We start from the raw sequence: 16,171 nt of genomic DNA on the forward strand, positions 1-16,171 counted from the left end.
TGTAGTCCTCCCTCACTCTCCTCTGTAGAACTCGTTTCTCCTCTGCTCCACAAGGCTAGCTAGCTGACCTAAAAACCACAGAGGACAATAATTTTTCTTCTGAAGGTGGCTAATGGCCGTACATTTAAAGGGCACGGCCATTAATTATGGGAAATGATGAAGGGAGCTGTATCAGGGGCATAATCCCAATAAAAGTTGGTATGTTGTGACAGTTACCATGTACCAGACACTTTCCATTTGCTGAACTCGTGTCTAACCCTTTACAAGAACATGGCAGGGAAACACCTTACCCATAAGATATTTACTTAGGTCTATCCAGGCTGTCATGTATGTCAAATATGTGTTTCCTGGCTCGGATTCTTATTTCCATTGCATTAGCAGGGCAGTGCTGACTCCTTTCAACACCTACACTTGATCTTTGAGATAGTCCTTAGGATCAACCGCTTAGCAGGGGTCAGCAAGTTATGTGTGTGAGTTGACAAAAGGAACGCTTAGCTCTTCCAGTTGGGTCAGCCTACCAGGGTTTTGTTTGTTTGTTTGTTTGTTTCTGGGTGAGATAATTGGAATCCAAGCATCTTAGTCCATTCATATGTGCTCACCTCTAATCATGTCCCATAATGATGTCCCATAAATACTTGCCTCTTTCGCAGGGCCTGATGGGTAGACTACTTAGTTTGGTCAAAGCATGCATCTGTGGTTATGAAGAGTGTGAGAACCAGTGTCTCAGTTACTTTCAGCCGCTGGAGTCAAGCACTATCACCAAGGCAACATGGAAGAGTTTATTTGAGCTGACGGCTTCGGGGGTTTAAGAGTCCATCCTAGAAGGGAAGTGTGGTGGTCCAAGCAGAAGCTGTGGGCTCACATCTTAAACTTAAAGCAGGAAGCAGGGAAAGCAAACTCAAGGACCAAAAGTATCTAAGCTTTCAAAATCTTGCCTCCAGCAAGGCCACATCCTAAACTTCCCTAAACAGTCACCAACGGGGACCATGTGTTCAAATGTCAGAGACTATGGAAGATACTATTCACACCATCACAGCCACGGATGTAGAGATCATTATTTGATTATTGAAGCATTTATGTCTACATGGGAAGCATCCTTCATCTTCCAGGCCTCTCTTTACTGTTGACAGGGCCCCGCTACACACTACTGATCAGCATCAAACCCAGTGATGTAGCCTCACTTTAAACAGTTACAGATAGGTTTTCCTTTGTCACTGGTACATTGCTCACCCAAGGACAGAACCCACCAAAGAAATCCTGGCTTTGGTCCTTTTCTGGTTATTAGCATTATAATGTCTTTTTCAATAGGTACTGATTTTTTTTTGTCTTCCATCTTTATAACTCATGCATCATGCAAATGCTCAGTAACATCGGTAGAAAATTCAAGAATTCCTGCACAGCATAGCTTATCCAGAGTCTTAGCTATAGAAGTTGAAGATTTTTCCAACTTCTTTGATGAAAGTTAAAATTACCTATGAATTTTGACCCTATAGACATTTAGAACTACAGAAGTTCTTATCTATTTTTTTCTTGCTTGTTAACTAAATAAACAGAACACACAAAATTAAAAAACAATAAAGCTTAACATCAGTACAATTAGGAAAAAGGAAAAAACAAAACACAAAGGTATCTTCAAAAAGGGCAAATTTTACTTTGTGGCTTTCTATTGAATGCTTCTGTTCATGTGGTGGACTTTCTTTAAGCAAATTGTTTGGGTATTGAAAATTTAACTTTTCCTGGTTTCCTCAGTTTTGTTACTAATTGTATATACTTCAAACTTTCTGGACTAGGAAGAGATTTACCATAATTGGTGTTAGTATATGTTCTTTTGAAATCATGCTGTAACTATGTTTTTAAGCGTCTTGTTTTCTATGCTTTAACTTCCCTTTGACAGTGCTGGTGTGCAGTGTAGAGCTTTGTGCCCCGTGGGATGCACTCTGCACAGAGCCACATCCCTGGTCCCCCTTGACCTCCCTTTTTCCCTTAGTGTTACCACTTTCCTCTAAGGCTGCGGGCTCTTTAAAAATCTGCATCCATCAAGACTATGTTCGTGGCTGAAAATGTTGCCTTTTAATGTTTGCCACTTAAGGGTAAAGCTCTGAAAATACTATTGCAGTATCTCAGTCTGTGGGAAGGAAGAACAGCCTTGAGAAGAGAAAGCTCCTTTTTCTTTTTAGCCTAAGCATGTGATACTTTGTTGCAAACTTGAAATGGTTAGAATTTGAATCACTGGAGGCTTTCCTTCCAGTTGTACATTGCAGACCTTTCTAGAGACGTCCTCCATCCACGACAATTAACCACTACTGCTGATGTCTTGGTTTCATTTTGTGGGCAATCAAAAATGTGTGAAGAGAACAGTACCTTAGTGAGAAACAAAGTGGGAAGATATCCGTGAATTTAGCCCATTTCTTTTGCTTTTCAGTAAATATGCATTTTTCTCATTTTTTTTTCTTAGTACCCAAAGTTCATGGAAAAAACAAGCCATTGATCACTTACGTGGGGGATTCTACTGTGCTGAAGTGTGAATGTCAAAATGGTCTTCCTTTAAATTGGACTTGGTACATGAGTAATGGAACTACACGGGTAAGATCGAGTTTCTGGGACTGGGAAGACAGCTCAGTTGGTGAAAGAGCTTGTCCTTTAATCATGAGGTCCAGAGTTTGGATCCCCTGTACCCATGTAGAAAGAGAAGCACATTTGTAATACACGCATTAGAGAGATGGGAGTCCGGAAGATCCTAGAGGCTTGCTGGCCTCACAGTCGAGTATTGCTAGTGAACTTACTTAAGATTCAAGGAGAGACTCCCCCTAAAACAAAGTGGAAGGCACTGGATATTTATCTGTGGCCTCCACATACACCATACGTAAAAACATGCTCACACATACACACTCAGGTATACACACGTGTAAGCACAAAAGGTCTTTTTCCCCCTCTGATTTGAAGAAAACAAAACAAGAAAACTTTTAGTTCACAAATAAGATTATATCTGACTTAAAATTCCTAGCAAAACTAGTATTTCTGTTATAATTGGTAATGACCAAGTCACCAAGGTGATAAATGGAGTTGTCATTGGGTAGTCTCAGGTTATTACATTATATGTGTGAAGACACTCTTAATGCTTTATTGACTCATACTCAACTTTTAGGTTTTGCAATTTACTCTCTGCTACAAAAGAAAATTAAAAATAAACAAAGGAGAGACTTTGCCTGGTGTAGGGACAGATGCCTGTAATCTAAGACCCATGGGAGGGGGAGCAGGATGATCATCTGTTTCCAAGCCATGCATAGAATTTGATGGTACCTCAGACTCTATAATGGGGCAAAACCAAAACATTTGTAGTTGACGAGGCTAGAAATAAGTGTAATAAAAAAGCCTCACTGTTCGTCAGTCACTAGGGAAACAGAAAACAAAATGCCAGCCTCCTTTTCCATCTTGTCTCCTGATATATCTGAAGTGGGACTCAATGTACTATCGTTTGTTTTTTAAAAAAAAAAAAAAAAAAAAAAAACAGAGGGAAATTTGGTCACTTAAACCTAGGTCTTAGTTTTTGTTGGGACACTGTCCCTTTGGGGCTCTTTAGGCCTTGGAAAGGAGTGGGGTGCTGCATCTCAAGGCTTCCTGTCTTCTCAGATTGCCTCCAAAGAGCTTGACACTTGGGACATGGCACTCTAGGGGTACTCTGATCTTTCCTTGCTGCTAATGAGTATTCAAATTAAAATTCTATTGAAAAAAGCTGTAATTCTGTGTATGTGGAGCACATGAAGCAACAGATCTTTGAATGGGGTGTTAAATTCTTCCTGGAACAAACTGGTAGCTTCGGTAGAAGCAAGTCTAGTTCTGTGATGATAATAATTCTTTAATGCTTCAAGGAAGTGACGAGAGGCCGCTGAAACAATGAATCCTCTGCCGTTTGTTCTATTGTTGATTAGGACAGGTAGCCGAAATGACATATAGATTATAAAAGATATCAGCTGTGATATTTGGGAGATATGTAGCCTAATAGATTCATGCACATGTGATAGCAGACAAACTGGAGCCTAAGTCAACTTATATTAAAGTCATAGAATGATCTTCTCTGCATCTGTGTGTTTTCTTATATGAATCATTCATCCTCTTAACTTGGCATTGAGCCTGACCATAATCAGCTATGAGACAGGACCAGGGAAGGGGTCACAGGTCAGCATTTTAGGTCAAGTTCCATTTCAAAATGCAAGTCATCATCTGTGTCAGGATTAGCTCTGAACTTTCTTAAAGTTCGGTCCTGTGAATGATTATCTCTGATTCAATGGTGGTTTTTTGTCATGAATATTAACAGGCCATGCCTCCTGTCTACAGAGATGGGCAGCGGTCTTCTTTGCTTCTTCCCAAATACATTTACAGAGAATTCTTCCTTGGATAGCCTCTGAGGACATTTATATGCAGATTAGCACTTAATTGAACATCTCTGGCAAGGGATAGAGTAGTAAAGGCATCAAATGTCCTGAGAATAAAATTTAATTTAAATAGAGTAAGTATAACAGCTTCTAAGAATGAGTTTGGGAGCTGGAGGAAAACCCAGCAGATCTCAGAAGCCAGTCTACCTGGGAGAGAACCTGGAACATGAGATGGAAGAATTGGGGTCTAAGACAGCACAGACAGCTAGCTGGCCACTGGGGCTGCTACTAGCCATCAGTGTAGGGAACTAGTGTTTTCAGGTTAGTGATATATCTTCAGAGGAATTTCTTTAGAGGTATACCGTTCCTTTTGTGCCTGTCTGTCTGTGTTTATGAGAATGAAAACCCAGGATGGCTAGACATGCTTTTCTTCCTTGAGTTCTCACCGAATAGTTACTAATGATGACCAAGCCATATACCTGTAGATTTAGACATTCAGAGCTCCATCCTCCCAGATGAATAGACTTTCCCCCCCTTGCTTGCTGCAGGAATACCATCTCCCTGCTCTGACTTTAAAGGTCTGTTTTATATAATATCTCATAAATTTTAATATGCCCTTTTCTGGGAAGTGGCTTTCTTGGCTCTGTCTTTCTGCCTTGTGCAGAATTAGATCAAATGGGGCCTGTATCTCTTTTTGCATTACGTAAGGGTTTTAATGTCTTTTCTGCATTAGGTTCCCATCGATGTTCACATGGATGATAAGTATGTTATCAATGGAACCTTTGCTAATGAAACAAAGCTCAAGATAAAGCATCTTTTGGAGAAAGATGGAGGGTCCTACTGGTGTCGTGCATCCTTCCAGCTAGGGGAGAGTGAGGAACACATTGAGCTGGTTGTGCTGAGCTTCATGGTACCCCTCAAGCCATTTCTCGCCATAATTGCTGAAGTCATTCTCTTAGTGGCTATCATTCTGCTTTGTGAAGTGTACACACAGAAGAAAAAGAATGAACCCGGTAAGATGTCTTTTTCTTTCCTTATCACTTAATTATAATGCTCCCTATGGCCTCGGAGAGGGCTGGAAGAATGGCTGGGGAGAAACATTGGTTAAAGAAGTGTAAGAAGCTGAATAGAACTCTCTAGAGCTTACTGTGCGAACAGCTTTAATCTCAGCATTGCTATGTAAAGGATGGAGGTAAAGGCAGATCTCCAGAAATTTCGGCTAACCAGCCTGACATACACAGTAGAAAAAAAGCAGGAAGATCCTGTCAAGGTGGAAGTCTAAGGGGAACAGACACCTGAAGTCAGGCTGTGACCACCATAATTAGGCATTGTTCCTACATGCATACATACACACAGAATAAAGAATGGTTTGTGAGGGTTTTTCATATTTGGTCCAGTATTTATTTTTGTAACAATAGTGGTGATGCTCTTAGCCTGGATTCTCTTGTCTTCTCAAAGAATGTCAATCTTGTAGTAACCTCTTCAGCCCCAATAAAACTGTTCAGTGAAAACACTACTCAATTAATATGAATACAAGCTGCTTCGTCTAGATTGAGTATCTACCACTACACTACACTGTTCCCCAGCTATGAGATCCCTTAGAACTTACGGTCTCTCCAGGCCACGTGCTTCAGCTCCGTCTTCTACCTTCTTCTCAAACCCTCTCTCCATCTTTCCTTCCCCTGCCCAATCACTGGCTCTTACCTTTATTTTACAAATTAAAATGGGAAGAAGGTTCCAATGAAGTCACCCGAGTATATGACTAGGCAGCTCTTCTTGCGGAAGTGGAACTAACAACAAAATACAAATGGCTGCAGGACAATCCACAAAATGTCGGCTTTGAAATTATCTTTTGTTCTCTCAGTTCCACTAAGCACCACTTAGGGTATATGTGTAGAAATTGGGATTTAGACAACAAAACACAACACAACAAACGAACAAAGCCACGATTGCTTAATATGAATGATGTCAAATGATTGTTTGCTTGTTTTTTTTTTTTTTAATAATTCTAAACATTTGTGTCAGAGTGATTGCTTGTCTGTGGTGCTAATGGATGCATGTGTATTGGGAGGTCGGAACAGAAAATCGAGTGTCATTTTTAGGATTGCTGTCTACTTTGTTCTGGCACATGGTCTTTTCCTGACCCATTAGGCTGGAGTGGCAGGCCACCAAGCTCCATGTTTCCTCTTGTCTCTCTGTCCCCACCCTGGCATTACAAGTGTGGTAATGAAGCATGCTTTACCACACCTGGCTCTGGGAATTGACCATCGGGCCTTGCTCTTCTGCACCAAGTGCTTTATGGTAAAGTTCTGTCTTCATCTCCACTTAAGAACCATTTTATCACCTCTTACAGATTCTTAGAAAAGTCAAGGTTACATTAGTGTTCTTTAAAACCCATATCCATTGGGCTATTAAATGAGAAATCCTTGACAAAAATTGCTTATTCTGTTTTTTTATATATAAAAACAAAAACAAAACAACAAAAACAAACAAACAAAAAACTTCAATGGCAGGCTGGAGAGATGGCTCAGTCAGTGCTTAAGAGCACTGAGTGCTCTTCCATAGGTCCTGAGTTCAAATCCCAGCAACCACACGGTGGCTTCCAACCATCTGTAATGGCATCTGTAATGCCCTATTCTGATGTGTCCGAAGACAGCTATATTGTGCACATATATACAAAATAAATAAATAATTCTTAAGGAAAAAATACTTCAATGGCATCACAGTTTTGGGGAAAAAATATTGTAGGGTGCCAAACAGCTCTTGATCAGCTCTGGACCAGAGATTCAGGTAAGGTCTGGGATCCTGTTTAAAGGGAACAGAGGAAGGCATAGCTACTGCAGGTGCTGTGTCCGTCCTTTCCCTGGAAAAGTGTTGCTAGGAGTAGGTTGAATTGAACGTGTAAAGATAGCACTGTGTCCTTAATTGCCGTATCTTTTCTGTTTGTTTTCATACAGATGATGGGAAAGAATTTGAGCAAATTGAACAGTTGTAAGTATTATTTTTTTATTGATTTTTTTCCCCACTTTTGTACAATGCAGATAAATATGAAATTAAGTAAGATGTTTGCAGTTAGAAACAAGCAAACAGAAGATGCTGGTGCGCATGCTGTTTCCTACATGCATTGGTGTGATGATGGTCTGCGCTTCTGGTTCTGCTTGTGCAAACATTTCATAGTGCTACTACTGTAGACATTTGTTAAGTTCTGCGTATACGTGGGTAGGATGAACTTGTGTGCACAATTACCAGAAATGAGTATTAATTTTTAAGTGATTCTTTTCCTTGATTGTATTTTTGGTCACTGATGAAGACCTTTTTTTTATGGTTTAGTTAATCTAATTTTAATTTTTATTTGCATGTAGCAGTTATCTATTGCAGTGTATATACTTTGTTAAGTTTTTTTTTTTTGATGTTTTATTTATTTACATTTTCCTTTCCCAGTTTCCCCTCTGGAAACCCCCTAGCCTATCTTCCCTCCCCCTGCTTCTATGCACGTGCTCCCCCACCCACCCACTCCTACCAACCCACTCTGGCATTTTCCTACACTAGGGCATCCAGCCTTTACAGGACCAAGGGCCTTTCCTCCCACTGATGCCTGACAAAGGCCATCTTCTGTTACATATGTGGCTGGCGCCATGGGTACTTCCATGTGTACTCTTTGGTTGGTGGTTTAGTCCCTGGGAGCTCTGGGGGGTCTGGATGGTTGATATTGTTGCTCTTTCTTCCTATGAGGTTGCAAACACTTTCAGCTCCTATAGTCCTTTCTCTAACTTCTCCGTTGGGGACCCTGTGCTCAGTTCACCTCTATATTTGTCAGGCTCCTGTCAGCAAGCACTTCTTGGCTTAAGACTATAAAATTCTCGAGGTTAGAGAGATGGTTTAGTGGTTAAGAACATTTGATGTTCTTCTAGATGACATGTGTTTAATTCCTAGCACCTACATAGCAACCCACAATAATCAATAATAGGTCCAGAGGATTTGATGTTCTCTCTGCCTTCTGATGACATGAGCACACAAGTGGTACACACATACATGCAGGCAAAACATCTATAAAAAAATAGAAGGGGAAAAGTAAAATGTATCCATATGAAAAGAAATAGAAGGGAGAAAGATTACAATATATCCATATGAAGAAAAATAGAAAGAGAGGAAAGAATACAATGCTCAGGCCTCACCAGATCCCCCAGATCAGAACCACTTAGGTTTGGACCAGACATCTGGTTGTTCTTGGTGTTTAAGTTCTGATGCACTGAAAATCGCTGGCCAAAGTTCTAAAATAAGAATCACTTTGGATAGGATTTTGTTATTCTCTTGCAGCTCTCTCAAGAGTAGAACATGAGGATAGCTAGGAATAAAATGGCCAGGGATCTGCTTTGGTTTGGGGATGGTAGAACACTTCTGCTCTTCCAAAGCAGAGAATAAAGGTACCCAAGTCAGGAACTACAGTCTCAGAACCAGATAGTGGCTGTGAACCAAGGATTAAGAGATCAGAACAGGACAGCTGAGAAGTACTCAAGAAAGGAGAGGCCTATCCAACTGTTACCAAGATGGTGGGCATGACCTGTGAGCCTACATCACATTAACTAGCTAGAAGGGTCCAGAGTATTGCTCCTTTTTTGTTTGTTTGTTTTAACTTACCCACTTTCCATCCAGTTTACTGCCTCCCTTCTGGTCAGCCCCTTCCACAATCCTCCCCTTCTCTGAGCAGGTGGGGTTCCCCCTGACTATCCTCCTAACCTGGCACATCAAGTTTCTGCAAGGCTAGGCCATATCCTCTCCTACTGAGGATAGACAAGGCAACCCAGTGAGAAAAACATATCCCAAGTACAGGCAACAGCTTTTGGGATAACCCCTACTCCGATTGTTTGGGACCCCCATAAAGACTGAGCTGCACATCTGCCTATGTCTAGTCCATGTGTGTTCTTTGGCTGGTGGTTCAGTCTCTGAGAGTCCAAAGGGTTCAGGCTTCTTGACTGTTGATCCTCTCATGGAGTGCCCATCCCCTTAGGGGCTGCAAACCTTCCTTTCCCATAAGAGTCCCCAAGCTCCTTCTTCTGTTTGGCTGTGGGTGCCTGCATCTATGTGAGTCAGCTGCTGGGCAGAGCCTCTCAGAGAGCAGCCTTGCTAGGCTCCTGTTGTAACAATATTCGACGTGTTCAGAGAGGCGTTTTGACCCGGTTTATTTGTAGGTGAAATGAACCAACATGATACAGGCTCTAAAAGTCAGGAACACAAAATTATAAATTGAACTTTAACTCTTAAGTCTTTCTGATTTCTTAAAATCATAAAAAAGTGTGACAGCCATTCATGGATGTAAGGATAGTTGTATTGTACCCTGTGATCTCTGTTCTGCCTCACCCCCATCATGCCCAGTGTCCACTCCTGTGTAGTCACTAGGGCCTGGGGCTGCATCCTGATTATTATGCTGACAGAGTGGACTACCAGTTCCATGTAATTGAATGATGCTTCCTGCTTCTCTCCAACCTCTTAAGAAGCAGTGTCAGCATGACTCAATTTATAATATAAGAAATGAGGTTGCCTTTTATTTTAAATTGGAATAAGACACATCATGTGTTCCATCCTTCTTTATATTGCATCCATCACTAAAAATGTCTTTTAGGTATAAATTAACAAGGGTATTTTAAGCTCTGTTAGATCAGCTCTTGCCATGATTCATCTTAGATACTTTAGAATTTAGTTAGGAACTAATTTTTTTTTTTACACGTTCTATGTCTGATATATTTGACATACACTATGTGTTTGGGTATGAATTGTCCTTTTTAATGTCTTGTTAAAATGACTTCATGTAATATCAAAACCAATGACTTCTCTTAGGAGAGAAATAACTCATTGATTTGGCTTATTGTCTGACCATCCAGGACATCTACTCTCTAGTTGTGACACTTGGCTGAGGTCTCGCTCTGATGCAAGGGGCCATATGCAGCTTCCAACTTAGTGTAATAGCCATCACATGATGACATGTGTGTCATACAAGCTGCCAAAGCTTCTGACTGGCATGTTTCAGAACAATGTGAGAGTAACCATTACATATGTGCCCATGGCTTCACTCTTGCTTGGGGATCAGTTCTTCTGCATAGAGCAAACAGTCTTTGTTACCATGCCTGTGGCAGTAGGTCCTCCCTAAGCAATGGCATAAGGGAAACCATTGTTCTCAAGTAGAACAATGTTAGAAAGAAGGAGTTTGGTCTACACTGATGATTTAGAGTTTACATTCAGCTGTGATGTGCTTACTACACTGACTTAATCTTATACATCATGAACATCTGTTTCCTTTTTGTTTTTGCCACAGGAAATCAGATGACAGCAATGGCATAGAAAACAATCTCCCCCGATACAGAAAAACTGTAAGTTACTTCTAAATGGTAGTAAATGGTTTTTTTTTAATATATTAAACCTTACTCTTTCAGACGTATAAAAGACCCAGTTCACTGTGTGCTTGGATATATTTGTTTACATGGTTTTAGGAGAATATATATATAATGGTATCCAGGGCTGGAGAGATGGCTCAGTGGTTAAGAGCACTAACTGCTCTTCCTGAGATCCTGAGTTCAAATCCCAGCAACCACATGCTGGTTCACAACCATCTACAATGGGATCTTATACATAAAATAAATAAATAAATCTTTAAAAAGAAATAGTATCCTTTTCTACCAAAGAATAGGTGTTAATAATCTTGTCTCAGACTCCTTTTTATAAAAGACTTATTTTATTTATATACTGAACATACATATATTGTCCAGTATGAATACACTGTAGCTGTCTTCAGACACACCAGAAGAGAATATTGGATCCCATTACAAATGGTTGTGAGCCACCAGGTGGTTGCTGGGATTTGAACTCAGGACCTCTGGAAGAACAGTCAGTGCTCTTGATCACTGAGCCATCTCTCTAGCCCCTGCCTCACCCTCCTGAGCACAGGGATTTACACACTTGTACCATCATACCCAGCTTTGTTTCATGGTCTTTATAGTAAATATACATTTTCTTCCATGGGCTAGTCTCAAATCATGTAATGTTTAAATTCTCATTTCAAAGTCCTGTTGCCATAAATATTAAATATGATGACTTATCGCCTTATCAGCCTCGGCGCCCAGCACAATCTTGACTCTAAGGCCTGGTAGCTTTTCATGTTGGTTTATATATTAAATTCTCAATCCACAAACCCTCTACATCATAAGATTATATCCAATGGACTTAAGATACAAACTGCCCTTCTATATGAGGTAGAAGACATATAATTCTTTAAAATATTCATATCTACCTAACGCCAACTAAATCCACCTGGATCCAGATCCTCCTTCTCCAGCTCCATCTTGATTCCCTCTCTGCACCAAAGTGCCTCTATTTTTCTATTTCATTTCCATATATGTCCCTATAGTTGATGCGATCAGTTCATCCGCCAGAGCTCACTTCCTTGGTTGATTTGTAATTGCCTTAGTTGTTGTTTGAACTGGCCAGGCCCTTGTCTGCTTTGCCACGGTGAGAGGAAGTTAAGGTAGGAGAACCCAGCAGTGACTCTTTCTTTCTGCTTTGTTTACCGCAGGACTCCGGGGATCAGTGAGCGCAGAGAAGGTTTCGCCTGGGAAGACGGATGCCCTTGGAGTTTGTATTTCAGCTTCCTTTTAAGAACACCTGAATTTGAGATTTTTTTTCAAAGACAAAGATGCCCTCAATGTGCACTGGAATAGCTTTATGAACAATACAGACCACCTCCTACCTAAAGATGTATTTTCATTTTATACTTGCTTTTCATTAAAGCAAGGCAAATTGTTTCAGCTGTGTTGTGTGAGCTGTAACCTAGCTGATACTTTGTACCCTCTCTGAGAGATCACAGACAGGTACAGGGCAGACACCAGCAAAATAACCCACAAATAAATGTCATTAAAGATCTGTTTATTACCAAAGAATTTATTAAAGCGAAGGCGTTTTAATAAATTGTCTTAAAGGTGTTTTCCTCAACCATACATATAGCAGTTTTCCTGTGAAGTGTGTTCTGTGTTGGGTGTGCCATGGACAGGAAATAGAAACTGCTTTTAGTATTGGTGGCTACACTGCCATCAGGGCACTAAGGTTTACTTCTCCATCAATACTGCTGCAAAGTAAGGCAGTTAACCCACATGCTTGTGGGTCAGCACAATCCCAGAGCTTCGCATCTTTAGTGGACTCCTTGCCAGTCTTTCTACCCAAACCCAAAGCGCTTCTCAGCCTTAAGTGGGATGTTTCCCTTGTTCTTTACGATGGGGTTTGGACTTCGCATCTGTCTTCAGAATGCAGAGCCATGTGACCACAGTACAATACTGATACCCGCATGCCTTTGTGGCTCATGGTTTCTGGAAACCTCTATTTGCCATCTCTTTTCTGGTACCATAACTGGCTAAGTGTGTACAAATGCATTCTTTGTGACTTCTAATAATTATTTTGGCTAATATACAGGAGTACTAATTTGCTATTTTTATGTTGCAACAAATGCCTTAGATGTAACTTCAAATACATATCTGAGATATGCTATGGACTCAGTAGAACCAAATCAGTTCAGCTTGTAATGGTCATGGAAAAATTGTCAGTGACTATAAATAAAATAAAATGTAGTGCCTTGGGTGATTGGATAAGGTGTTCCTTGTACTGTTGGGTTTTGTGACACACTGCCTTGGGAAGAAGAGGGCTACAGAAAGAGACCAACTTGGGTTGATAGTAAAACACAAAAACAAAGAAAAAACCATGGTTCTTGGTGATTCAGCGATTAGATATTGGGTAGAATCCACTGGCTTAAAAGGGAAACTATAGAAGTATATGCCTTTTGCATGATCTACAAGAAGTGTAAGCTGTCTGGTGGGGAAAATTATGTAACATCTTGCTTGACTGATGTTTGTCAACATTTATTGGCAAGAATAATACATAGGAAATAGTTGTGGCAGCTGCTTACTGTTCTGTTGATGAATCATAATTCAGCATTTTCTAATAAGACATGCTAACTGCATATGTGGATTTTTATTGAACTAGAATGTACTTCTTGGTGTTAGATGGCACCTTTTCATTATCCACACATTTGTTTTGCCTTAATTCATGCTTAATTGGACAAACTGGCAACCAGTATAAGTAGCCTAAACATTTTGAATCTGCGGAGTCCCACTCAAAACAGTGCAACTGTGACTGGATGCATGTGAAACCCAGAGAAGTAACTTTTCTTGAAGGATTCATTTATTCCCTTTATGTCACTATTTAAGTTGAAACAGCTTTTGTGAGAAAAATATGCTCCCCAGAGGTAAAGTAATCTGTTAAACTTTTGTGATACACTGAAATGTTAACGGTCATGTGTGCTATCTATTACTCTAAGGTAAATTAGCTCAGGAACGTTGAGTAGAAAAAGTTCTCAAATATTTAAGTTCATCTTTGGCCCTTCGGAGTCTCTCTGGAGTATTTGTGGAAAATGATTCCATCCCTGTAGATGAAAATGGAATGCTTCTGTTAACTGGCTTCATGCAATTGAAGGGGGGATTTCTAAGGACCAGTCGTAAATTGAAGGCCGAAGAGGAAAACTCCTGAGTTTATAAATTAGTCATCTGAAAAATTCTGTTAATCTTTCCAGTAGATGATATTTTCAGCATAATAATCAGATTTAATGATACCATAAACTTCCCAGATTATCTTTAAATCCGGTTTACATTAAAATATGTTCCCTTTGGCAATGTTTATCCCTAGCTTGCTAGTTCTTCCAGCTCAAACCTCAAATTGCTTACGCTCCTTTCTTCCTTATTTTGATGTTTAGGAATACTTTTTCCTCTTTCATTAATCCTCAGGGTCTCTCCCACCCCACCTTCACCAGCTCCAAGACTGTGGTCCAGGTTTCCCTACCTTAGCTTCTTCCATTTTTCCCATTTTTCATGGTGCTTCTCAGTCTCTCCTTAAACACAAAGGATTCACACTCATGTGTCATGTCAGGCCAAGCCTGGTGCACCTCGGTTTTTTCTATTTGCACTCTACCCAGACGTTGTTCACCTTCAGTGTCTTGAGTTAGCCCAGACTCTGTCTGAGGCTTTCCCTGAGAGGAAATGACTCATGTGCTCACAGAACTCCATGTTTCTTTGTTGTTCATCTTCCTGGGTTCTGACTTTTAGTTCTGTGTACATCAGGGCAAGTATTAGAGGTGTCGTATAATGTATTTGGAGTAGTGTGAAGTTTAAACTTTTAAGAGTCACCTATACCTATTTTTAGAAAACTAATTATTGTGACAATTGGTATTGCAAATAAAATACTGAAAAACAGCTTGTGTAAATCCTTTGAGGGCTGCACAGGGCACACATTCTGGTGGGTTTGTGTTTCTATTGCCCTTAAAGTCAGCCACACACAAACCCAATTGTTACTTTTCCTTTAATAAGGTCAGTGTGCACACAAACCTAATTTTTACCTTGTCTTTAATAAGGTAGCAAACTGGCTCTAATTATCCAGGACATTCGGGGTTATATATTTTTGTATGGGACACTTGAGAACTGGCATTTGCGCTTGTTCTGTTAACATTTTTCCATCTCCCCAAGTCTTGTAAAGTATCTTAGAATTTAATAACAGCAGCAGGTTACAGAAAGTTTTATTAAATTTTGATCATGCAAAGCATGCTTACCAAATTGATCAAAAGAGGAAAATACCCTGTCATTTTTACTTCTCACCCTCATCTTTAAGGTTCTTAATTTCTCTCCCCCTAAATTATTTGCTACTAAACTTCCCCACATGAAAATGAATCTTTCTAATTGAGTAATTCTACACAAAACATTAGGGAATTTCTTCTCAGTGGTTCAGCTCTTGAAAGTGAGTTCAGGTATGTGTTTCAGTATGAATTGAAGGGCACAGTGCCTGCTTGTAATTCTGAGAAAAATTTTAACTGAATGGGTGAAAATAGAAGACATGATTTCTTTTGAATTTTAAGCTATATATGTGTGTGTGTGTAATTACTACTTTAGTGATAGCTTGTTACCTATGAGTTTTTCTTCATCTGTCATAGAACTGAAACTATATTCCCATTATTCCCATTTTTTATTTGTTCTGGATCTAGTTAGTGACACATTCTGTTAATCAAGTTCCCCATTAATGATGAACATCTTATTGTTGAATCCTGACATTTGTTGAATGGTGCATGGTAGGTACTCACTGTAAAACACGCTTTGAAATGTATTGAGGATATGTTTAAAAAGACAGTTTTTTTTTTTTTTTTTATCAATGTACAAATTCGCTTGGAGACCTTAAGAAAGTTGTCCAAACTACCCCAACGTCGCACATGTTCAGAACTGAAATCCACATTCAGCCTCAGCTGACTTGACCTACCTGGTTAACTGCTCTGAACTGATAATTGTATACTTCCTAAAAAAATGAGGATATTATTAATTATCTTCTTACTTTTAATTTGACTCTTTTGGGGGGGGGCTCAGTCATCCATCATCTTACTGTATTTGGGGAGACCCACACTTCACCTTTGTGCTGGGGAATCAACACATATTTAGGACTTTCTGGCTTGATTTGTCAGCAGTGATAATGACTAGCATTTATAATCCACTGAAGATGAAGGGAGATGCTGTGTATAACTTCACTGAGATGGGAAAGCCGGCTCTCTGGTCTCACAGTTAGCCTGTGAGGAGGAGCAGGCTGCTCTGGGTACTCTGTCCAGCGCAGCAGCACACTGGAATGGCTGACAAAATTAACTCTCATGGATGTAGCTGACTGTGCTCATGTAGGAAAATCACTATTTTCAGGAAATGTCAGGCGCCTGTCACTATGGCCATGTGCCTGTG

At 40.1% G+C, this 16,171-nt stretch overlaps 1 protein-coding gene across 1 annotated transcript in view; it reads left to right on the top strand.

Annotated features, from left to right (window-relative positions):
* Positions 1-11,955, top strand: part of EMB (embigin) — a gene marked incomplete at its 3' end in the record, with an annotated part of 43,521 nt that extends 31,566 nt beyond the window's left edge. Inside the window, exons 5-9 of the mRNA XM_080933739.1 lie at positions 2,456-2,583; positions 5,107-5,386; positions 7,331-7,364; positions 10,684-10,738; positions 11,938-11,955. Coding sequence (XP_080789865.1) covers positions 2,456-2,583; positions 5,107-5,386; positions 7,331-7,364; positions 10,684-10,738; positions 11,938-11,955 — 515 coding nt within the window. The remainder of the gene's footprint in view (positions 1-2,455; positions 2,584-5,106; positions 5,387-7,330; positions 7,365-10,683; positions 10,739-11,937) is intronic.
* Positions 11,956-16,171: the final 4,216 nt, after the last annotated feature.

The sequence above is a fragment of the Micromys minutus genome (assembly GCF_963924665.1).
Source record: "Micromys minutus genome assembly, chromosome: 20".
NCBI classification, from domain to species: domain Eukaryota; kingdom Metazoa; phylum Chordata; class Mammalia; order Rodentia; family Muridae; genus Micromys; species Micromys minutus.